The 24,743-nt window shown below is 50.0% G+C and overlaps 1 protein-coding gene across 4 annotated transcripts in view; it reads left to right on the forward strand.

Annotated features, from left to right (window-relative positions):
- Positions 1-725: 725 nt before the first annotated feature.
- kdm5c (lysine demethylase 5C) overlaps positions 726-24,743 on the forward strand; it is a 42,119-nt gene continuing 18,101 nt past the window's right edge. Inside the window, exons 1-13 of one of the 4 annotated variants that reach the window (XM_064305245.1) lie at positions 726-923; positions 3,887-4,034; positions 8,601-8,678; positions 11,224-11,346; positions 12,470-12,640; positions 13,009-13,143; positions 15,859-15,912; positions 18,806-18,929; positions 19,638-19,879; positions 21,264-21,422; positions 21,523-21,642; positions 22,278-22,436; positions 24,097-24,278. In XM_064305245.1, the coding sequence (XP_064161315.1) occupies positions 844-923; positions 3,887-4,034; positions 8,601-8,678; positions 11,224-11,346; positions 12,470-12,640; positions 13,009-13,143; positions 15,859-15,912; positions 18,806-18,929; positions 19,638-19,879; positions 21,264-21,422; positions 21,523-21,642; positions 22,278-22,436; positions 24,097-24,278 (1,775 nt within the window). In that variant the 5' untranslated portion in view covers positions 726-843. Of the gene's footprint in view, positions 924-945; positions 1,129-1,163; positions 1,306-3,886; positions 4,035-8,600; positions 8,679-11,223; positions 11,347-12,469; positions 12,641-13,008; positions 13,144-15,858; positions 15,913-18,805; positions 18,930-19,637; positions 19,880-21,263; positions 21,423-21,522; positions 21,643-22,277; positions 22,437-24,096; positions 24,279-24,743 lie in introns of those variants that run through there. The other 3 variants (XM_064305248.1, XM_064305247.1, XM_064305246.1) reach the window with 3 other exon arrangements.

Here is a 24,743-nt window from a genome sequence, read left to right on the forward strand (position 1 = left end):
GTGACAGGAATAATCGTTCTTAAAGGCACGATTACAACAAATATTCCGAATATGGGCTAGAACATATGGGTTTCACTCAGGTAATTCCGTGGCTGTTTCTCAAAATTATATCACCACACAACAGCTCTCAAATCAAATAAAAAAACGTAACCAAATTTAACTGGACCCCACCATGAGATGCCTCTGAGTCAATCAGTCAATCTAAAAAAAGTAATAAAAAAAACAAAAAAAAAAACATTTATTTCAGTAAAACTTGGCTGAACAAAATATATATATATATATTTTGATTACTGAAATTTAATAATACACCGGGCTTTTTTCTGGGGAAACCGAAATGTCGAACACTTCCAAGTTCGTCGGGGATGTAAACACTGCGTCATTGCTGTGACATCAACACGAAACGAGCTTGAAGACCAATCGACCATCAGACCACTAAGCTGAGTGTCGATCGGTTGGTGCTACTTCTTCCATGCGAAAAAAAGCGTCCGCGTTTCGGAGAAATATTATTCCGCGTCACGTCCCACTATCTGCCCGCAATACCTATATCGCATAAACTCATTAAGATCATTTAAACGTCGTTATCCAGTGATTTTTTCATTATTAATATCCCTATATTACTTCAGTCACTAATGACACACGACGTTTTTGTCACGTGTTAATTTAGCAGACTGAGCAGGGAAAGAATATAGAACTAGTTTCGTATATACTGTGGAAGGATGAAGCGGTGATGGGTAGGAGGGGCTGCGTTGAGGCAGTGATGAGGCTAAAATGGCGGCTAGTCCAGGCAGGCGGATCGGAGGTTAGCAGATTAACCGAGAGTTTCAATCGTTGAGGATTCGACTCATGCTGAGACGCATCTACAATAACGAACTGTTTAACGGAGGATTTCGAGCTTTGGATGCGAAGGGACCGGATATCTGCAGGTACAGCCGCTACAACGGGAGAGAGAACCGGATGATTCGCTTAGACAACGGCACCTAAACAACAACAGAGGGGGAGGAGAGCTACATCAACCTGAGGGAGGAAAATCTAGCTAACATTAGCTAGTGTGTGTGGTCCTACTGTATGATACCCAACGAACGCCCACATTTAGTGGAGAATAAACAAGATGAAAAGTGTTTAAGAAAGGTAAAGACTACAGTTAGTCGAGCCGCAGGGACAGGAGAATTCGGAATGAGCTGAAAAAAGCGGAGGCCGCAGAGCAGACGCCAGCCGCCCGGAGAGTGACCCAGTCCCGAACAATAGATACTGTTACGAGCCTAGACTGCAGCGGCCTTCGCGTTATTTCACATTAATGTTAATCAGGTATCCAGCGGCTGACTAGCCCACCAACTAATGTAGGACTATGACAGGGTACACCCAATAACACGACTGTTGGCTAATAACTAATGATCATTTAAATTAAACTCATTGCTGTGAGGATTCGAGTTGCTTGCATGGCAAATGTTAGCCATCGCTGTTTACCGAACCAACATAATCCGAGTAGCTAACATTAACTTGGTGTTAGTCGGCTAACGTTGATTCCTCAGTTTGTTTTAAAGTATATACGTTTTGAATTTGTGTTCTTTATTGAAATGTATGTATTGTTCGTAACGTCCAGCCGTTTGTTTAATTTTTGTTTAATGAAAGCGGTTCGTCTGAGGCCTAATAATAGGATATCCGATAACAAGCTAGATAAATGACCTAGCAGCAGTAGTGTCCATCATATCACTGAAATTTGTGCTTGAAGGATGTATTTGTGGATAACTTTATTAACATGTATTAGCATTTTGATGCTAAAACGATAGTTTATCTACAGCTAGAATCTTATCCCAACCAGAATCTGCCACTACCAGCGAGCCACTTATTGTCATTGTCATCATTAGACAACAGTGACGTGTCTCCGATGTACCAGTCAGTGTCGGTAGCTTTGGCTTCTTATTTTAGCTGTTATTTTTCTTTATCAGGCTGTTAAATTTGAATTGATCTTCGCTGTTCTTCTCGGTGCGTTGGCTAATGTTAGCTGGCTACAATCCATCCCGAGCTGTGTGTGGTTTACAGAAAGGTTAGCTAGCTAAGTTGTCTTTAGCAGAGTTAGGTCTAATGTTACCAAACAAATTGCAGTATTAAAACTCTCGCTACCCGGTGTGGTATCAGATTCAGTGTAGACTAACTGGATTACCCAGAGCATCTGAAGTCAGCGGTTTAGGAAATGTTTTAGTTGGTGGACCACATTTAAACGAAGCCAGGAGAGCAACGGCTATATGCGAACGCCTACGTGCCGCGACAAGCATGACAACGTTTGGACGATACTAATATCAGAAGTTGCTGTAAATTGTGTTTCTGATTTAGCCAAGGTTGGGTAGACTAGCTAAGTAGATGGGGAAGACGTGTATAATGATGAGTGAGTGTTAAAGCAAAATTGCCACAAGTTCAGTTATTCATGGATGAAACAACGCTGTCTGGTTGGTAGCTAATGTTAGTTAAATGATCTCGAGAATCTGTAAGTGTATTTTGACTTAACGTCACTCGAGTGCCTTAAAATCGAGGCGTTCACGTTTATTAGACCAAAAACCAACGGACTAATGAAAACTGACGTTAGTTTTTTTTTTTTTTTTTCTAGAGCTAAATGTCGAGCAGCCATTTTTCCGAAGGTGTCTCGTCGGTGCGCTGTTATATTGGCTACATTATTATATCGATGTGCGTTTCTAATTGATTATAACGCACATGCCCGGGACTCGAACACAAAGACAGCCTACACGAATAGCTTGCGCCGTCAGGGCATCTCAAACAGCTTTGTCCCTACGTCAGGAGTTCGCTGTTGAAAATCGGGGGAGGGAGGGGATGGCGACTTGGGCGAGTCACGTATACCTCCGGTCCGCGACCCCATACCGCCGGAGTCCAACTGGGGGTGCTAATGAGGCTTGGTCGTAGTCTCCCAATTTAGAAGCAGTCGCGGAGGTGGATATTAGATTATCATCTGCGAAGTGAAACATCCTGCTACTGTTTGATAAGTTACAGCGTTTGCGGTGCTTTCTTGTGTCTTAGCAGCAGTCCGTGTTGCTGGGAATCGTAACGGCCAGTTTCTTTGCATAAGTTGTGTAATGGTCATATGCCTGGCTATTCATGGGAGAAGGTCTAATGGGCAGTGTAACTTATCCTAATTATTGGCATTGTAAGGATGTTGTGCTTTTGGCCTATTACTCTAGGTATTGGCCGAGGCATGAGCTGTTGTGGGATTGACTCGATCCCTGAACTAGCCTTGCACTGAGGTCTGTGACAGAGGTGACCGTTTACATGTGTGACAAATAAATACAGTAACAGCTTAGAGTATGTATTAAGTGAACTCTCCCTTTGACACAGGTAATGCAGCCATTCCTCATTTAAAAAAATCTGTGGCATGCCCCTTGCCTCCCCAGACAGAAGTTTGCTTACACTTTCAGAATGAATTGCTGTGTAAATAACAATACATTTCCTGATTGACATTGAATGTAATGTAGCACGTAAGTATTGAATGTAAAGACAGTAACCCTTATGAATTTCATATGAATGTCACATTCATATTTAATGGCTCATAATTAGGCTGCACTTCAATTTTCTTCATTTATTTGTCTGTCTGAGTGAATTTGTGCATCCTGCTGAAGCCCCAGATGGTGTTTTCATGAAAGGCATGAATAGCTGAGGCATTGGTCTCATTCCCAGAGTCAGTTTGGTACAAAGGAGGGAAAGTGAACTGCTGTCCCTCTTTTTGTCATCTCCAATTCAGTAAATCATATCTTTACTTTCCCATTCATGTAGGTAGAAATTGTTGGAGTTTATTTTATTGATTTGGGCTGGTAGTTAGCCATGCTAGCTAGCGCACCGGTAAGACCGCTAGCATGATCCGTGCTCTCCGTCTTCCCTTCAGAAACATGGACGGGGAGGAGTTCTGCCCCCCGCCTGAGTGCCCGGTGTTCGAGCCTTCCTGGGAGGAGTTCGCCGATCCGTTGGGGTACATCGCCAAAATCCGTCCAATCGCCGAGAAGTCCGGCATCTGCAAGATCCGCCCTCCTGCGGTAAATGCACCTTTGCGGCCAACTGTCTGTTCTGTCCACCTGTCCGTCACGTGGGGCTTGTCCTCAGCAAATGCATTTCATCCCCTTCTGCGGCATGCGCTAGGGATGGACGATATATCGCAATAATAATTACCGAGTGCAATAGTGGTGTTAGCCACCATGTGGTGTATTGCCTTTCTTTTCATCTTTTTTCTCTTTAATTAGTCCTGATGCGGGGGTAAACAAGCTTGCTTCAGAGGCCGTGGGAAATGCTTCTGGAAAAGCACCACCACTTATCTATTGGGTGATCATACAACAGCCAATCAGCAGCAAGGCCTCGCTGCTGCATGTGATCAAAAATACATCAAGATCACATGGAAGCTCTACGTCCTTGGTGCTGATTGGCTGACTTGTCAGCACCCGATAGGTAACAGTGGTTGTTTTTTTTTTCCTCCGGAAGCATTTCACGCTGGCTCTGTTGATCTGTTGTTCGCTACAATTACGTGCTCTTTGTAATTATATGTTTAATATCAGTCAGCAACACGAGTAACCAATTGCTTTCTCGTTTTTCGATTTCTGATTTTAAAATGAACATCGTACACCCATTCATTTCTTGCTTTTTAATTCCTGTTCCTGAAACAGAAGACGATTGGCCAAAAAGTACGGATCCTTTCCCCCAATGATAGTTATTACATGCCAAATGTAGCAGCTCATCTTTAACATCGTATTAAAGGAAACAACTGTTATTTTCTGGAAAGTCAGCGATTTATATATTGTTCTTTGATTATACTGTAGCATTTATGCCATCGTGGATTAAAAATAAAATGCCAAACTCTGTTTGACCTCCCAAGGGATTTGCATCATCGCACACTGGAAGCAGGTTGGGAACTGGGAATCAAAAAAAAAATCATCAAAAAAAACAATGTGCTGTGCACTAAGAGGGTTCTGTAATTTTGTTGTCTTGAGCAATGACAACAAAGCTCTATCTATCTATCCAAAATACGCGTCTCCTTTTCACCGTGATTAAAAAGGAGACGTGTCATTTTAGTTTTACAAACACCCATTGGTAAAATTAAAATGCTTTATACCACACTGCAGACCTGATCTTGGTGAAGCCTAGATAATGAGCACTACACTACGTACCTGGTCATCTATATCTCTTCAAGCGATAGATGGCTTAATGTAACACTCATCAGTTTCTTTGACAGGCTGTCCGATTTACGCCTCCAATTACTCATTTGCGAAACAAAAGGAACCTGCAGGTTGAACGGAGATTTCACTTGCTTTCTTGCAAATCTTTGAGCAAGTAGAACATAAACAAAAACGTTTCTATGGGTTTTTACACAATATGTGGTCATTTAACATTTTAAAAGTGTTTTGATTACTTCCCACAACAACCTAAGCTCATACAATAGTGAAAAAATAGGCGTAGGCTATGCTGCAAAACTATTTTGTTGTAATGTACTCGGCTGCATCAATTCCAACAGTTGTATTTCTAAATTATATCGTTTTTGTTAGCGTATATAGGCGCAATTTATTTAGTTTTTTAAAATTTAGGATATATTACCATTTTAAAATCATTGCACACGAAAACACGTTTTCTTTGGCCACTGCCCAGTGAGGATACAGGACCTGCGATGACGTCCGCAGATCAAAACACGGCTGTGACAGTTGCCCAGTCAACTCTTTTGTGAGAGCAGTGTGAAGTCGCTTTTGTTTGTTTGATCACCCTAGTTACTGTGTTCATGCTGAAAACAGACAAGGGCGATTGATTGCTGAAGGAATTGTGCTGTTTGCGCCTTTAGCTGCATTTTTCGATGCTATGCCTACATTTATGTTGGGGAACAACATGATTGTAAAGTGTCACATGCCCAACTTTTTTAAGCATGGGCATGAAACTGCGTCCATCTCTGCACTGCACTGTCCTTGAACTGACCTGCCAGTTTGGGGTCTGTCCACTGAGCTGTGCCAACCTAATAAAAAGAAACTGGAACTGGTAACTTTTGTCTGACCCAGCCATTGACCAGTTAGCAAAAAGATGCAAAAAGCCAAAACTGCTCATTTGTGACGGAAATGACACACACCACAAGGAGATTCTCCCGAGCTGCTAGAGTATGCTACAGCCAGCAACGTCTTGTGACCGCGCTTTCTTAAATACGGTTGAAAAAGGAGACTTGATAGTTAATACTTGGCAGCTAGCTTACTAATAAAAACGTTTGTCTTTTTTTTTTGGAGTTGGGTGAACATATGGATGTTAAACAAACTATAGAAATAAATATAGGCCAAGTCTGACAGAATGACTTAAAATTTAGGAGAGTTTGCTGGAGTTTGGCTTGTCTTCTCACCCCCACTGCCTGACTGTAGCCAGGTGTTGATACGGAATGCGTATGTGCGAATGTGTCTCTTTCCTCCGGCAGGCTATTTAGCAACTGGACGATCGAACATTATCAGTGGAATAAACTATGTTGTTCACTCTGTAGGCTACTGTAGGATACAGTGTTACCGAGGATGCGTTGACGATACATTTGCACAAGCCAATATATTTGAGGAAAAAGGATTTTAATGACATTGAAACATCAACAACAACATACCACAGATAGCGGGATGAAATTTGCTCCAATGAAATTACAAAGGTCTACATACAGTAGCTGAAACGCATGTCAGAAGAGAAAGCAAGACATTCGCACCTGGCTGATACCAAAACTTGCTAACTGATTTAATATCATTTTTAAAACATTGCGCACACTGACCTCTGCCAGTAAAAACCGTTGAATAATTAATAACTATTTTTATTCAACATATCATGGTGTCAGGTGTCACGTTCCCCTCGCTTGCTTGTTGCTGGCGTTTCTCGTCTGCGCCATAGACATGCATATTTAACTAGACAGGCAGGCACGCCTTCAGCTAACCTGAGTTTGTGAAGCCCAGGAAGTAAGCCTCTACTGCGCATGCAGAGGGCAAAATCATTGGAGCTCCCATTAAAGCGAATGGGGAATATCAGACTTTTAATTTGAAGCCTAAATAAAACGTCCTCGTGGTATTTTGAAACTCGATTGACGACCGTTACGTCTCCTATGAAAAGCAGACTGAAAATTATTTAATAAAATATGCACATTTTAATAAATATTTTCCCAAGACTTCTGGACCAAAACAACCGTTATTTCAGAAACTGCTGCACATAATTTATGATCACAAAAAATTGACCGATGAGGTTTTCCTTGGTTGTGAAATCACCTTGGATTTCTGCATTAACTTCAATGGGCAGCAAGCGCTTTTGCCCTGAAGTATGCACAGAGACGGTTTCCCTGTTACTTCCTAGGCTTCACCGCCTGGCCCCTCCTACCCTCTCCAGTTCTTATGTACGCTATATGGTCTACGCACATTTTTGCCGGTCTTTATCAAAAAAAAAAAAAAAAAAAAAATTTCCCACATGTCAAAATGTTAAAGTCAATAATGGTTTATTTCAATAATTCAGTAATTTCAATAATCGTCCGTTCCCCTATTCGGTAAACGAGGGACTAGCCGCTGACAGGAGAGAAACGACTACGGGAAATTAGCCTTGAATAAATTCTAAGTTAAAACAATTCATTTCACGTTAAAAACAAACACAAAACCAAATAGCCAAAGCCTACTATACAGACCAATCTGGTGTGTGCTTATAATAAATGCATGTGATAAATGCTGTTTTTTTTTTTTTTCAATAATCATTTGGTATAGGATCGTGAAATTTGTTGAATAACAGTTTATAGACGTACATTTCACTCGAATGCACGCAAAAATTTTATGGATAACAAGCATGTCCCTATTTTCACCCTTCCCGTTAAAATAAGAGCAGCAGTAACACTTCTACATTGCTCGTGAGTCCCACGGTTGAAGTGTTAACTGCCAGATATGGTTTTGAGTGCTCACATTTTCCACCTGGTGGTGGTTTTGCGAACAAAAGGAGTTCCTGTGGAAATAAATGCAAATTTGCCTCTGCCGGGAAGACCTCTCGAGGCAGAAGCGCCAAATGGAACTAGTAACCACTGTATATGTGACTCTGCTTTCATTTTTAAACCTGTACTGGTGCACTATAAAGGGAAGTGTGGCAATGGTAGTTAGCCTGAGCAATAACAATGTGGCTAAGCTACGTACTGGGCAATATGCACAATCATCTCTTGCATCACGCAGGGATGGGAGGGTTTCAGTTGGCCGGAGTTAATGTCTCACTGCTCACTGCTGACCCCTGCTGGCCAATCAGATGGCCACAAGTCTGCCTGTAGAGCTGAGTCTTCCTCAGACTCAGGTCTGTGTGAGCTGTGGTGTCGATGAGAAGCGGCGGCTGACATCACATCACATGCTTCAGAGGAGAGCGCATGCTCGTCTGTGCTCTGCTGAATCCATAGCAGAGGTTACGGTGATGAGCGCTGATAGATACGACTGACCAATCCGTGCGGAGGAGAAAAAGCCTTAAAGCCGTACAACGTATAAATTAAAGTGGTGTATTGGGTATAAACTGTACGTATGTTCTGCCCATTAGATGAACAGTTCTCTCTCTCTCTCTCCCTCTCTCTCCCTCCCTCCCTCTCTCTATTCTCCCCCCCACAGGACTGGCAACCCCCATTTGCTGTGGAGGTGGATAACTTCCGCTTCACTCCCCGAATCCAGAGGCTGAATGAGCTGGAGGTCTGTTTCTCTGCCATTACATTACAGATGCCATTATTTAGCAGACGCTCTTTTCCAGAGCGACTTACACAGCTTTTACATTGTATCCATTTATACAGCTGGATATATACTGAAGCAATGCAGGTTAAGTACCTTGCTCAAGGGTACAACGGCAGTGTCCTACCCAGGAATCGGACCTATGACCTTTCGGTTACAGGCCCAGTTCCCTACCCACTGTGCTACACTGCCGCCCTCGTCGGTCTCCATATCGGCGCCGTGTGGCGGTTCTTTCGAAGCCGCCCCTCACACGCGTTCGCACGGGGGGGCTGCTCCTCACCGCCCTTCCACCTAAAACGCCTCAATCCGTCAGTCTGCTTCAGTTCCGAGCCAGCAGCGAGGCACAGGGAAAAGCAGTCGATGCACGAAACGCCAGCCTTAGTTCCCAGAGGATTATTCACAAGCAGTCTTTTCCATCTGCTTGAGATGGAGAAAAGTAGAATTTACAGTTTCACAAGAGACTGTTTGCTTGCTGAATTGATCGTTATTTATGTAATATCAGAGGTGGTAGCGGTAGCAGTAATGGGTTTTGTAGTCTTCAAGGATAACAGAAATGGGCTTTGCAACTGCAGTGGTATATTCACAGGGCTTTGGGGCTGCAGTGGTATATGCACAGGGCTTTGGGGCTGCAGTGGTATATGCACAGGGCTTTGGGGCTGCAGTGATATATTCACAGGCCTTTGGGGCTGCAGTGGTATATTCACAGGGCTTTGGGGCTGCAGTGGTATATTCACAGGGCTTTGGGGCTGCAGTGGTATATGCACAGGGCTTTGGGGCTGCAGTGATATATTCATTTATTTGCTGCATTTTTTGCTGAGCACAACCAGTGCAGATCAGGGCCCAATTCTATAAAAAAAGCATTTAAGCCTGTGTAAATGCTCCATTAAGACCTACCCAGTGTTTCTGATGACACTAGACCAACTGTCATAATTCTCAAATGCCTCGTAGCGACTGTCCTTCTGACCCTGGCTGGTTTCATAGTAACCGTACTCTCGTACTGCACACGGGCAGCTGTCTGACAGCTGGCCCGCAGCTAGCGCGCGCGAGCCGCTACGTTCTGAGCGAGCTCGGGCCAGACCGCACACATCCCCTCTTACTGCGACCAGCTGGCGGAAACTGCTGCGCCTCCACGCGTCAGCTCCTGTAGCACCGCGCAGGAAGTACACCCCCCCCCCCCCACCACCACAGCCGCCGTCATCAGCGAGGCCCGCCCGCGTGGAAGCCAACCGCAGCCCCGCGAGGAAGCGATCGCAGATATCGTGACGTCTTCGTGGCTCTGTGCTAACCTGTTTTTTTTTTTTTTTCCAAGGAGCACATGTGCACATAAACTAAAAGAGTTAGGCGCACACTAGTGCATCACAGTTAGATGTGCTCCAGTTAGCACAGCAAATTTCAGGAGCACATGCTCCTAAAATGGGAGCACTGTATAGAGCCCTGAGTCTGGGAGATTGGGTCACCATGGTACATTGTTCTTATTATTTTTTTTAAAGCACCGTTGTTTAAAATGGCTAAATTAATCTGGTATCCATGACAGAGGAGTTTAAGGGGAAAATACTTTTGGGATCTTAAGTTCTGAAAAATGGAATCGCCCAGCTTTGAAGAAGGTAAAAAAATTTTTTTTGCCTTTATAGTTACCAAAAGCACAAGCGTGAAATATTGAATAGGAATGCTAATTTGTTTTAATTTTTTAAAATTTTCTCCCATTTTTATCCCCGATTTAGTCGTTATACCAATTCCCCGTGTATCACACAGTCCTGGTCGATGCGTCATCCTCTGTCGGTCTGGGGAGGGTGTAGACTACCACATGCCTCCTCCGATACATGTGGAGTCGCCAGCCGCTTCTTTTCGCCTGACAGCGAGGAGCTTCACTGGGAGAGGTTCACGCCGTCTCCCCCAGATCCCCTCCCCGAGTTGAGTTGGTAACTCAAGCTCAGTGAAATGGCTATGCACATGAAAGTGGCTATACTGAGGATCAGGCCCACCACTTCCTCCGTGGTTGATGGGGCAGGATTTTTGGTTTCCGGTTGAATTCCGCAGGATCCAGAAGTTGTGGGGAGGGTATTTTTCTTCTCCTCAAGGTTTTGGTGTGAAGCAGTGGCTCACAAGGCTAGGGGTCTGGCGCCTGTAGGTTTATTAATATTTTAGTCCCCGTGCCTGTTCTATTTTCTCTATATTTACACCTTATATTCAAATACTTGTTTGTTTCTGTAGTGTGAACTGTACTGTTCACGCCTCACGTACTTTAGGAAAACCTGTTCTACCACTATAGCATCAAACTATGAAAAATAGACGTGGTTCTCACTTAATAAAATGGCCGATGAACCAAAAACAAATATGGCGTTCATATCCAGCACTGCTCACACGGTTTGCCTGTTGTTTATCCAATGACAGCCCCAGAGTTAAACGCACATGCGGTTGTTTAACGGTAACTTTTGACACACCAGGTCAAGTTGTCTGAAAGGCGCAATAGCTGTGCCTCACCTGACCCCCTCTCCCCCTCTCTACTCAGGCTGAGACACGCGTGAAGCTCAACTACTTAGACCGCATCGCCAAGTTCTGGGAGATCCAGGGCTCCTCCCTCAAGATCCCCAACATCGAGAGGCGCATCGTGGACCTCTTCAGCCTAGCCAAGGTCCTCTCACCCCTCCGCCTCTGCATGTACAGACCACTTTCACATGTACAGCCCACCGTCACGTACACACCCTCTGCATGTACAGACCACTTTCACATGTACAGCCCACCGTCACGTACACACCCTCTGCATGTACAGACCAGGACATGTACAGCCCACCGTCACGTACACACCCTCTGCATGTACAGACAAGTACATGTACAGCCCACCGTCACGTACACACCCTCTGCATGTACAGACCACTTTCACATGTACAGCCCACCGTCACGTACACACCGCCTCTGCATGTACAGACCACTTTCACATGTACAGCCCACCGTCACGTACACACCCTCTGCATGTACAGACCACTTTCACATGTACAGCCCACCATCACGTACTCACCGCCTCTGCATGTACAGACCAGTACATGTACAGCCCACCATCACATACACACCGCCTCTGCATGTACAGACCAGTACATGTACAGCCCACCATCACATACACACCACCTCTGCATGTACAGACCAGCACATGTACAGCCCACCATCACGTACACAACGCCTCTGCATGTACAGACCAGTACATGTACTGCCCACCATCAAGTACACACCGCCTCTGCAGCCCACCATCACGTACACTCTGCCTCTGCATGTACAGACCAGTACATGTACAGCCCACCATCACGTACACTCCGCCTCTGCATGTACAGACCACTCTCACACTGGTAGGCTGTGAGCTCTCAGTTTGGCCCGTGCTGATAGGCTCTGAGCTCTCAGTTTGGGTGCTGCTGATAGGGTCTGAGCTCTCAGTTTGGCCCGTGCTGATAGGCTCTGAGCTCTCAGTTTGGGTGCTGCTGATAGGCTCTGAGCTCTCAGTTTGAGCACTGCTGATAGGCTCTGAGCTCACAGTTTGGGTGCTGCTGATAGGGTCTGAGCTCTCAGTTTGCCCCGTGCTGATAGGCTCTGAGCTCTCAGTTTGCCCCGTGCTGATAGGCTCTGAGCTCTCAGTTTGCCCCGTGCTGATAGGCTCTGAGCTCTCAGTTTGGCCCGTGCTGATAGGGTCTGAGCTCTCAGTTTGGCCCGTGCTGATAGGGTCTGAGCTCTCAGTTTGATGCCTGGCCTCTGCTCGCGGCTCCTCACAGGTGGTGACCGAAGAGGGGGGGTTCGAGACGGTCAGCAAAGAGAGGCGGTGGGCGCGCGTGGCGCAGAAGATGGGCTACCCCCCCGGGAAGAACATCGGCTCCCTCCTGCGCTCGCACTACGAGAGGATCGTCTACCCCTTCGAGATGTTCCAGTCGGGGGCCAGCCTGCCGGTAGCGCGCGCAGTCCATCCCCTTTACATTCCTCTTCCTGTTGCATCATCGTGTGTCTGTACTGAGCAGGAAGGAAGCCATTGGCACAGAGTGCATGAGCTGCATTGTCTTTTGAAACACCCATGCGTCATGTTATTTCTACATTACGTGTTGTACTTTTGTCATTTTGAAAATGTGCAAACCTTGTCTCGTTCTCCCCCCACCCTGCTAATATTTGTATCTTTGTATTGAATAGTTGTGTGTGTGTAGGTCTGTGTGTGGGCATGTGTGAGCGTGTGTGTGTCTGTGTATATGCCCGCCTTTGTCCGGCCTGTGGGTATAGTAGCGTGGGTTTAGCTAACCCCAAGCCGCTCTCTGTCCGCACACAGCAGTACAAGCCAAGGCCGTACGAGAGCGAAGAGGTGGACAAGGAGTACAAGCCTCACTCCATCCCCCTCCGCCAGTCAGTCCAGCCCTCCAAAGTCAGCAGCTATGGCAGGAGAGCCAATCGCCTGCAGCCTGACGTAAGGGCCCCGCCTCCACAGCACTCGCATTGGATGACAGTTCACCCTGGATTAAAATTCAAATGCACCAATATATATATATACACTGAAGAATATATACACTGGTTTTGATTTCATTAATCATTGCTAACCCATTTTCTTGAGTGCTGCAAACTAACATTAATAAGCAAGTAGATTCACTGATTTCACTTTGTAACTGAAACGGAATTGTTTCATGCACTGATTGAGGTTGACTGAAAGCCTGTTACTGTTATTATTATTCAGATATTTAAAATTTTATTTGTTGACCTTCGTAATTGCCTTTGTAGCCAAACCACAGCGTTAATGTTGGTTGAGCAGAACCAGGTGGCTCTGTCAAACCTTACTGCCTGTCGTGCGTGCGATCCAGCCGGTCATTCGTGAGTGTCGACCGACCCATTTAGTTCTGTAAAATAAGGCCCACGTTGCAGGTTGAATCTTTCCATATTCCCTCCAGGGCTAAATGGAATATCCCCCCGAGAATAGTTCATTTTCAGTGCCTGTCATTTAATGTGTGGTTGTGCCCTGAACACATTAGGAAGGTTGGCCAATTTCCAGGTGATTTTAGCTGCTTTTTTTTGCATTTTGGCAGACGTTCCAGCTTCCTGGGTGTATAGACTATTCAGATGTGCTAGGTATGCAAAGTAAGGGTGTGTCTGCAGTACTTGCTGGAATAAATAAGAAACTGAGACTAGGTATGGGAACAGTGCCACCACCCTAAAGTACAAATAACACATTTTTCACGAGGTTCAGCTTCGGTCATGGAGTTGAATTTATCGGTTTTTCAGAACCCAGGCTGCCCCACTGTGAGCGCACAGGACCCAGACTGCCCCACTGAGCTCACCAAACCCAGACTAGGCCACTGTGAGCGCACCAAACCCAGACTGCCCCACTGTGAGCGCACAGGACCCAGACTGACCCAGACTGCCCCACTGTGAGCGCACAGGACCCAGACTGACCCAGACTGCCCCATTGTGAGCGCACAGGACCCAGACTGCCCCACTGTGAGCACACAGGACCCAGACTGCCCCACTGTGAGCGCACAGGACCCAGACTGCCCCAGACTGCCCCACTGTGAGCGCACAGGACCCAGACTGCCCCACTGTGAGCGCACAGGACCCAGACTGCCCCACTGTGAGCGCACAGGACCCAGACTGCCCCACTGTGAGCGCACAGGACCCAGACTGCCCCACTGTGAGCGCACGGACCAGATCCACTGTGAGTCACAGGCCGCTGACCAGACTGCCACGGCGCACAGACCCGACTGCCCCACTGTGGCGCACAGACCGACTGCCACTGGCGACGACCACTGCCACTGTGAGCACAGACCCAGACTGACCCAACGCCCCACTGGCGCACAGGACCCAACTGCCCCACTGTGACCAAGACCAGACTGCCCCACTGTGGCCACGGACGACTGCCCCACTGTGTGGGCACAGGACCCAGACTGCCGCACTGTGTGGGCACAGGACCCAGACTGCCGCTGTGTGGGCACAGACCCAGATCCGACTTGTCGCCGAAGACTGCCCCACTGTGAGCACAGGACCCAACTCCCCACTGTGAGCGCACACCGACTGCCCCCTGTGCCACCAACCCAGACTGACCCCTGTGCGCACAGGACCCAGACTGGCACTGTGGCGCACAGGACCCGACTGCCCCTGTAGCCACAGACCCAGACTGCCCCACTTGGCGCACAGGACAACTGCCCACTGTAGCACAACCCAGACGACCCAACGCCCCACTGTGAGCGCATGGGACCCAGACTGCCCCACTGTGAGCCACAGGACCCAGACTGCCCCACTGTGAGGAGTTAATGAAGTAAAGCTGTAGAGTTAAGCAGGCTCGTTTCCCTCCCTGTGTTATTGCCCCAATATCCTCTCTCAATCCCTTTTAAAAACTCATTACTCACCCATATTATCACCCTCCTGTCATCACAAGCTCGCTCTTGTTTGCTTTTCGAATGGAGTACATGAAAAGGTTGCAGTATGCTGTGCATTTTATTTGCAGTCAATGACCTGCAAACCTGACCTCTTTCTGGACGGAAACAAGATCCGAAATGGCGTGTAGCAGAGCCGGAGCGGCTGTCTAGCTCTAATTGTGTTAACCCTTTCTGCCACTCATACTTCTTTATCATTTCTTCAGACAGCCGCTTCATTATTTCTTCATTAATTGTGTAATTATATTTTCCATAATTTCCGAGATGGGGGGAAGGGGGGAAGGGGAGAAGGGGAAGGGGGGGGTGAGGCAAGGTGTGGTTACTGTTAATGTGATGCGTATTGGCATTTAAAGTGTAAGTCATCGTTTGTATCATGGAACGAGCGCCTATGTATAACAGAATGACCACGTGTATAAAGGAATGATCGCGTGTGTATAACAGTATGATCGCGTGTGTGGATAACAGAATGACCTAATGATGATGTGATGGCGTCTTGAAGTATTTAACCCCTGATTTAAAAAAAAAAAAAAAAATAAATAAATAAATAAAAAACCTGTCATTAGATTTCTCCACCCCATCCCTGTCTGTCTGTCTGTCTGTCTGTAGCAGTGTCCCTCTTACCCAAAAACTAACTCCCCATCCTGAGGCCCTCTGCACTCTTTCTTTCTACCAGCTACTTGTTCGCTGTGTCCCGTCCCGTCCCCACCCCCGGCCCCCTGCCTCTCTCAGTCCATTGTTGCTGTTGTTGTCTCTCCATGCAGGGTCCTGAAGATTTGCCCCCCCACCTTCTCAACACAGGCTCTCAACACACCTCGGTACTGCCTCTCTCTTGCTCTCGCTCTCTCCCTCGCTCTTCGTAGCTCTGCCTGGCTGTCTGTCAGTCTGTCCACTACTTTACCTTTCCATCACTCTCTCTCTCTCTACCTCTAAATGCATCCCTCCCTCCCTCTGCTCGTCTCACGTCTGTTACCTTGCTGGGTTCAGGTGGTTTTGCCTCCTCCTTTTTGCTCTTGGTGTTTTGGCTGTTTGGGCTCTGCGTTTCCTCGCTATGCTTTCAGGGTGCTGTTGTGTGCTTGCTGTGCCAGCTAGCTGTCCCTGATGGCGTGCACTCGTTTCTGCTTGCTCTCTCTAGCGCACTAGCACACTAGCGCACTAGTGCCCTGTCTGTCCTCTTGCTGCTGTCTGGTAAGCCTCTTTATGCTGAAAGGAAAGCTGGACAGGTACAGTGACTGAGCTGTAGGACGCCTACTGGTGAGAAACTGTTACTGCGGGAGACGTCCTCCCGTGAGGGGTGCCTCTTGCTAGCTCCGCCCCTTCCTGTGTCAGCCAATCAATCCCAAAAGAGGCGAAAGGACCAAAGTGTGTGTGTGTTTATTTATTTAATTTTTTTAAATGAGAGACTGGTTAATTACTCATGCCCTTAAATCCTCATCCTACTTCAATTTCAGCATTGGTGGTAAATGATTTTGTTTCTCCATTTTAAGAGGTGCTTAAGATTGGTCGTCCCTTAATTTGTGTGTGCATGTAGACCCCGGTGCAGAGTGTGAGCGGCATGTAGACCCCGATGCAGAGTGGGAGCGGCATGTAGACCCTAGTGCAGAGCGTAGCGTGAGCGGCATGTAGACCCCGGTGCAGAGCGTAGCGTGAGCGGCATGTAGACCCCGGTGCAGAGTGCAGCGTAAGCGTCATGTAGACCCCGGTGCAGAGTGGGAGCGGCATGTAGACCCTAGTGCAGAGTGCAGCGTTAGCGTCATGTAGACCCCGGTGCAGAGTGCAGCGTGAGCGTCATGTAGACCCTGGTGCAGAGCGTGAGCGGCATGTAGACCCCGGTGCAGAGCGTGAGCGGCATGTAGACCCCGGTGCAGAGCGTGAGCGACATGTAGACCCCGGTGCAGAGCGTGAGCGACATGTAGACCCCGGTGCAGAGCGTGTGCGACATGTAGACCCCGGTGCAGAGCGCAGCGTGAGCGGCATGTAGACCCCGGTGCAGAGTGTGAGCGGCATGTAGACCCCGGTGCAGAACGCAGTGTGAGCGGCATGTAGATCTCGGTGCAGATCGTAGCGTGAGCTGCATGTAGACCCCGGTGCAGAGCGCAGCGTGAGCGGCATGTAGACCCCGGTGCAGAGTGTGAGCGGCATGTAGACCCGGTGCAGACGCAGTGTGAGCGGCATGTAGACCCCGGTGCAGAGCGTAGCGTGAGCGGCATGTAGACCCCGGTGCAGAGCGTGAGCGGCATGTAGACCCCGGTGCAGAGCGTAGCGTGAGCGGCATGTAGACCCCGGTGCAGAGCGAAGCGTGAGCGGCATGTCGACCCCGGTGCAGAGCGAAGTGTGAGCGGCATGTAGACCCCGGTGCAGAGCGAAGTGTGAGCGGCATGTCGATCCCGGTGCGGAGCGTGAGCGGCATGTAGACCCCGGTGCGGAGTGTGAGCGGCATGTAGACCCCGGTGCAGAGCGTGAGCGGCATGTAGACCCCGGTGCGGAGCGTGAGCGGCATGTAGACCCCGGTGCGGAGCGTGAGCGGCATGTAGACCCTGGTGCGAGCGTGAGCGGCATGTAGACCGCGGTGCGGAGCGTGAGCGGCATGTAGACCCCGGTGCGGAGCGTGAGCGGCATGTAGACCCCGGTGCGGAGTGTGAGCGGCATGTAGACCCCCGGTGCAGAGTGTGAGCGGCATGTAGACCCCGGTGCAGAGCGTAGCGTGAGCGGCATGTAGACCCCGGTGCAGAGTGTGAGCGGCATGTAGACCCCGGTGCAGAGCGTAGCGTGAGCGGCATGTAGACCCCGGTGCAGAGTGTAGTGTGAGCGGCATGTAGACCCCGGTGCAGAGCGTCCGTGAGCGGCATGTAGACCCCGGTGCAAGCCGAGCGTGAGCAGCATGTAGACCCCGGTGCAGAGCGCAGCGTGAGCGGCATGTAGACCCCGGTGCAGAGTGTGAGCGGCATGTAGACCCTGGTGCAGAGTGTGAGCGGCATGTAGACCCCGGTGCAGAGTGTGAGCGGCTTGTAGACCCCGGTGCAGAGTGTGAGCGGCATGCAGACCCGGTGCAGAGCGTGAGCGGCATGTAGACCCCGGTGCAGAGTGTGAGCGCCTTGTAGACCCCGGTGCAGAGTGTGAGCGGCATGCAGACCCCGGTGCAGAGCGTGAGCGGCATGTAGACCCCGGTGCAGAGCGAAGCGTGAGCGGCATGTAGACCCCGGTGCAGAGTGTAGCGTGAGCGGCATGTAGACCCTGGTGCAGAGTGTGAGCGGCATGTAGACCCCGGTGCAGAGTGTGAGCGCCTTGTAGACCCCGGTGCAGAGTGTGAGCGGCATGCAGACCCCGGTGCAGAGCGTGAGCGGCATGTAGACCCCGGTGCAGAGTGTGAGCGGCATGTAGACCCCGGTGCAGAGTGTGAGCGGCATGCAGACCCCGGTGCAGAGCATGGTGTTTGAGCGTCAGTGGTGCCCCCGGAAGCATTTCTCGTTCTCTGAAGTTCTAACGTTTACTCGCTACTGTATAATTAAGGAAAATAAATAAAGGCAGTTCACCACATGGTGGCGATAATGGCTATTGCGCTCAAATGTCTGATTGTGGTAGGGGTACGGCGGCCAGCCCTAGCATGTAGGAGCGTGTGCTGCAGTCCTCTGCCCCCCCCCCCCCCAATCGTTATCCTCCAGCTTTCTGTTCACCCCTCTCCCTCTTTCTCTCTCTCCCCCCTTCTCTCAGCCCGAGCCCACGGAGGAGGACATAGAGAAGAACCCGGAGCTGAAGAAGCTGCAGATCTACGGGGCGGGGCCCAAGATGATGGGCCTGGGCCTGGTGCCCAGGGACAAGGGCCTCCGAAAGAAAGGTACAAGCGCTGAGAGAGAGAGTGTCTGCATGTGTACGTGTGTGTGCAAGTGCATGTTCGAGTCTGTGTGTATGCGCGTGTGTGTGTTTGTGTGCGTGCCTGCATCTGAGTGTGTGTCTGAGAGAGAGTGCTGGTTAGTGAGTGAGTGAGTGAGTGAGTTAGTTGGTGTGTGAGTGAGTGAGCGAGTGGGTGCGATGAGTGAGTTGCGGGCGAGCGAGTCTGAATGAGTGCTTTAACGGGTGGATGACTGACTGACTGAGTGAGTGGGTGCAGTGCAGTGCAGTCGTGATTCATCTCCAGTTGACTAAATCTCAACACAAAACGTCTGTGGCCCTTGTGGTTATTTCTACAGGAAACCCTGAACAGTGCCGCACTCTCTGTGCTGTATAGGTATCCCTAACTTGTTTGTAGCATACCTGCTGTCCCATTACAGGCATTTAGCAGACGCTCTTATCCAGAGCGACTTACACAACTTTTACATAGCATTTTACATTGTATCCATTTATACAGCTGGATATATACTGAAGCAAATGCAGGTTAAGTACCTTGCTCAAGGGTACAACGGCAGTGTCCTACCCGGGAATCGAACCTGCGAGCTTTCGGTTACAAGTCTAGTTCCTTACCCACTGTGCTACACTCCGTCCCAGTAGCAGGCCTCCTGGCCACTGTTGTTGAACTGGTCCTCTGAACGGCGTCCTCCCCCCGCAGACGAGCTGCCGCAGACCGTCATCGTGCGGGACAGCGCCGTGGTGACGGTGAAGGGCGAGCCGGTGGAGGAGGCGATCTCCGGCGAGAGGAACGGGGACGCCCCCCCGCCCCGCAAAGACGCGGTCAAGAAGGAGGAAGGGGCGGAGGAGGAGGAGGAGGAGGGGGGGGAGGCCAGCGTTAAGGACGAGCCCTGCACCAAGATGACCATGAGGCTGCGCCGCAACCTCAGCAGCACGCAGTTTGTGAGTCCCGCCCACGCCTCTCTCTCCCATGCACCGCCAATGTCTCTCTCCCACATACTACCCACGCCTCTCTCTCCCATGCACCGCCAATGTCTCTCTCTCCCTCACACCGCCCACGCCTCTCTCTCCCATGCACCGCCAATGTCTCTCTCTCTCCCATGCACCGCCCACGCCTCTCTCTCCCATGAACCGCCAACGTCTCTCTCTCCCTCACACCGACAATGCCTCTCTCTCCCTCACACCGACAATGCCTCTCTCTCCCTCACACCGACAATGCCTCTCTCTCCCTCACACCGACAATGCCTCTCTCTCCCTCACACCGACAATGTCTCTCTCTCCCATGAACCGCCAATGTCTCTCTCTCTCACACACCGCCAACACCTCTGTCCCTCACACTGCCCACGCCTCTCTGTCCCTCACACTGCCCACGCCTCTCTGTCCCTCACACTGCCCACGCCACTCTGTCCCTCACACCGCCCACGCCTCTCTCTCGACACACTGCCAACGCCTCTCTCTCCTTCACACCGCCAATGACTCTCTGTCCCTCACACCGCCAACTCCTCTCTCTCCCTCACACCGCCAACTCCTCTCTCTCCCTCACGCCACCCACGCCTCTCTCCCACACACCACCAATGCCTCTCTCTCCCACATATTACCCACTCCTCTCTCTCTCCACACACCGCCCACGCCTCTCTCACACACCGCCAGTGTCTCTCTCTCCCTCACACCACCCACGCCTCTCTCTCCCATGCACTGCCAATGTAACGGACATAGCGGTCTCTCACATTGTTCTGATCTAACGTTAGATTAGTTTTAGTAGTGGCCTAACGTGGCCATGCCCAACTCAGTATTTGGCCAGCCCATGGGGATTATAGCTCACCTGTGAAATGGCATTGAGATACTGGCAGAGATACGGAGGTTCAGAAATGGCTGTTTTACTTATGAGAGCTGACGACACAAACACTGTGCTAGGAGCTAGGAGGATGTCACTGTCCTGGGACCGACTGTTATTGGTGGTGTTGGGATTTTCTTCAGTGAGTCCCAGGACCAGTTGACTGAGGGGACTCTTCTTTATATTCACCTCTTGGCATTTCAGGGCTTTGTAGTGATAGCAGTGGGGGTCACTCATTTTTAAATGTCTCCAAAATTTGATGGCTCTTTTCTGAATATTAATTACCCTCTCTCTCTCTCTCAATTTCAATTCAATTTCAAAGTGCTTTATTGGCATGACAAATATAGGCACTTGTGTTGCCAAAGCAGTGGTTATAACATACAACTATATACACTATCTATTCATTCATCTCTCTCTCCCTCTCCCCCCCCCCCCCCTCTCTCTCTCTCTCTCTCTCTCTCCCCCCCTCCCTCCCCCTCTCTCTCTCCTCAGGTGGACTCGTTCGTGTGCCGGATGTGCGGCCGGGGCGACGAGGACGACAAGCTCCTGCTGTGCGACGGCTGCGACGACAACTACCACACCTTCTGCCTGCTGCCCCCGCTCACCGACCCGCCCAAGGGGGACTGGCGCTGCCCCAAATGCGTGGCCGAGGTGAGCGAGCGCCCGCCCGCCCGCGTGCGTGCTCGGCCTCGGGCCGTCCCGAGCGGCTCCGAGCCCTCAGTTAAAACGCGCCGTTTCCCCTCTGCCCCAGGAGTGCAAGAAGCCGGCGGAGGCGTTCGGGTTCGAGCAGGCCACGTGCGAGTACACCCTGCAGAGCTTCGGAGAGATGGCCGATGCCTTCAAGGCCGACTACTTCAACATGCCTGTTCACGTGGGTGGCCACACGCGCGCGCGCATGCACACACACGCACACACACACCATACCCCACGCACGCACACACACACACACACCCATACCAACACACCATACCCCACGCGCGCACACACACACACACACACACACCATACCCCACGCGCGCACACACACACATACCCCACACACATACACGCTCACACACCATACCCCATACCCCCCCCGGCACACACCACACACACACCATACCCCACGCGCACACACACATACACGCTCACACACCATACCCCATACCCCCCCCCACAACACACACACACACATACACATACCCACGCACACACATACCACGCACACACACCATACCAACCACACGCAGCACATACAACACACTCACCACTATACCCAGCCCATACTCCCACACAAACACACCAACCCATACCCACCGCACCCCAATACACACACACACACCATACCCCATCCCCACCCACACATGCACACACACACACACACACCATAGCCCCCCACACACATACGCACACGCACACACACACACACCCACACACACACCCCCCATACCACACGCACGCAGACACAGGCCCGTTGGTCAAGTCTGTCCCGTTCATGTTGTGCCTTCGCCCCTGCCCTGTTTGCAGATGGTTCCCACAGAGCTGGTGGAGAGGGAGTTCTGGAGGCTGGTGAGCAGCATAGAGGAGGACGTGACGGTGGAGTACGGCGCAGACATCCACTCCAAAGACTTCGGCAGCGGCTTCCCCATCAACAACGGCAAGAGGCAGCTCACGAAGGAGGAAGAGGTGAGCAGCCCTGCACAGCTACTTTCAGTACTGACCCCCTGTACAGCTCATTCAGTACTGACCCCCTCTATAGCTCATTCAGTACTGACCCCCCGGTATAGCTCATTCAGTACTGACCCACTGTACAGCTCATTCAGTACTGACCCCCTGTACAGCTCATTCAGTACTGACCCCCTGTACAGCTCATTCAGTACTGACCCCCTGTACAGCTCATTCAGTACTGACCCCCTGTACAGCTCATTCAGTACTGACCCCCTGTACAGCTCATTCAGTACTGACCCCCTGTACAGCTCATTCAGTACTGACCCCCTGTACAGCTCATTCAGTACTGACCCCCTGTACAGCTCATTCAGTACTGACCTCCTGTACAGCTCATTCAGTACTGACCCCCAGTACAGCTCATTCAGTACTGACCCCCTGTACAGCACATTCAGTACTGACATTCAGTACTGACCCCCTGTACAGCTCATTCAGTACTGACCCCCTGTACAGCTCATTCAGTACTGACCCCCTGTACAGCTCATTCAGTACTGACCCACCTGTACAGCACATTCAGTACTGACCCCTTGTACAGCAGATTCAGTACTGACCACCTGCACAGCTCATTCAGTACTGACCCCCTGTACAGCTCATTCAGTACTGACCCCCTGTACAGCTCATTCAGTACTGACCTCCTGTACAGCTCATTCAGTACTGACCCCCCAGTACAGCTCATTCAGTACTGACCCCCCAGTACAGCTCATTCAGTACTGACCCCCCAGTACAGCTCATTCAGTACTGACCCCCTGTACAGCTCATTCAGTACTGACCCCCTTTACAGCACGTTCAGTACTGACCCCCTGTACAGCTCATTCAGTACTGACCCCCTGTACAGCACGTTCAGTACTGACCCCCTGTACAGCTCATTCAGTACTGACCCCCTGTACAGCTCATTCAGTACTGACCTCCTGTACAGCTCATTCAGTACTGACCCACCTGTACAGCTCATTCAGTACTGACCCCCTGTACAGCTCATTCAGTACTGACCCCCTGCACAGCTCATTCAGTCCTGACCCCCGTACAGCTCATTCAGTACTGACCCCCTGTACAACTCATTCAGTACTGACCCCCTGTACAGCTCGTTCAGTACTGACCCCCTGTACAGCTCATTCAGTACTGACCCCCCAGTACAGCTCATTCAGTACTGACCCCCTGTACAGCACATTCAGTACTGATCCCCTGTCCAGAACATTCAGTCCTGACCCCCTGTACAGCTCATTCAGTACTGACCCCCTGTACAGCACATTCAGTACTGACCCCCTGTACAGCTCATTTAGTACTGACCCCCTGTACAGCTCATTCAGTACTGACATTCAGCACTGACCCCCTGTACAGCTTATTCAGTACTGACCCCCTGTACGGCACGTTCAGTACTGACCCCCTGTACAGCTCATTCAGTACTGACCCCCCTGTACAGCTTATTCAGTACTGACCCCCTCAGTTCTCACTCTGCTGCACTGATCCCCTGCACCTCTGCATTCTGCAGCCCTGGGCCCCTGTGTCTGCGTGCAGTACTGACATGCAGTACTGACATCCCCAGCCCCCCTATGCATCTGATGCAGTGCTGAGCGCTCTCTCTCCTCCCTCCCTCCCTCTCTCTCTCTTTCTCTCTCTCTCTCAGGAGTACGCCCGCAGCGGGTGGAACCTGAACGTGATGCCGGTGCTGGAGCAGTCGGTGCTGTGCCACATCAACGCCGACATCTCGGGCATGAAGGTGCCCTGGCTGTACGTGGGCATGGTCTTCTCCGCCTTCTGCTGGCACATCGAGGACCACTGGAGCTACTCCATCAACTACCTGCACTGGTACGCCCGCCTCTCCCCCCACAGGACACGCTCAGGGGAGAGAAGCATGGTGCCCGCTGGCTGTGCTTCGGAACTACGTTTCCCAAACTGCATTTCACCCGGCGAGATCCCGTGTTTCTAAGGTCAAATGAATATTACAAACTTTACATGGACCAGTCCCATTCACAAAAGCCAAAATAAAGTAAAATGCGTAATGCGTTATTAATACCCCCAAATGCAGAACATTCTGGGCTGCAGTTGGCACGTTGCATCAATTGAGAGCGGTGCACCATGGGATTGTGCGATATTGGGAAGTGTTGCTGTCGAAGGAAAGCCATTGGGAAACACTGCTTCAGAGGCTGCCTTTGAGCTTTCAGAACTTTGTACACAGTTTTTTTTTTTTTGGATTATTCTTTGATTCGCTTGTGCTTTTTCCAGTCGGTTCTACATGCAGGTTCCATACTGCAGCATTTATTTAAAAAAAAT

This window comes from Anguilla rostrata, chromosome 13 (assembly GCF_018555375.3).
Source record: "Anguilla rostrata isolate EN2019 chromosome 13, ASM1855537v3, whole genome shotgun sequence".
Classification (NCBI taxonomy): domain Eukaryota; kingdom Metazoa; phylum Chordata; class Actinopteri; order Anguilliformes; family Anguillidae; genus Anguilla; species Anguilla rostrata.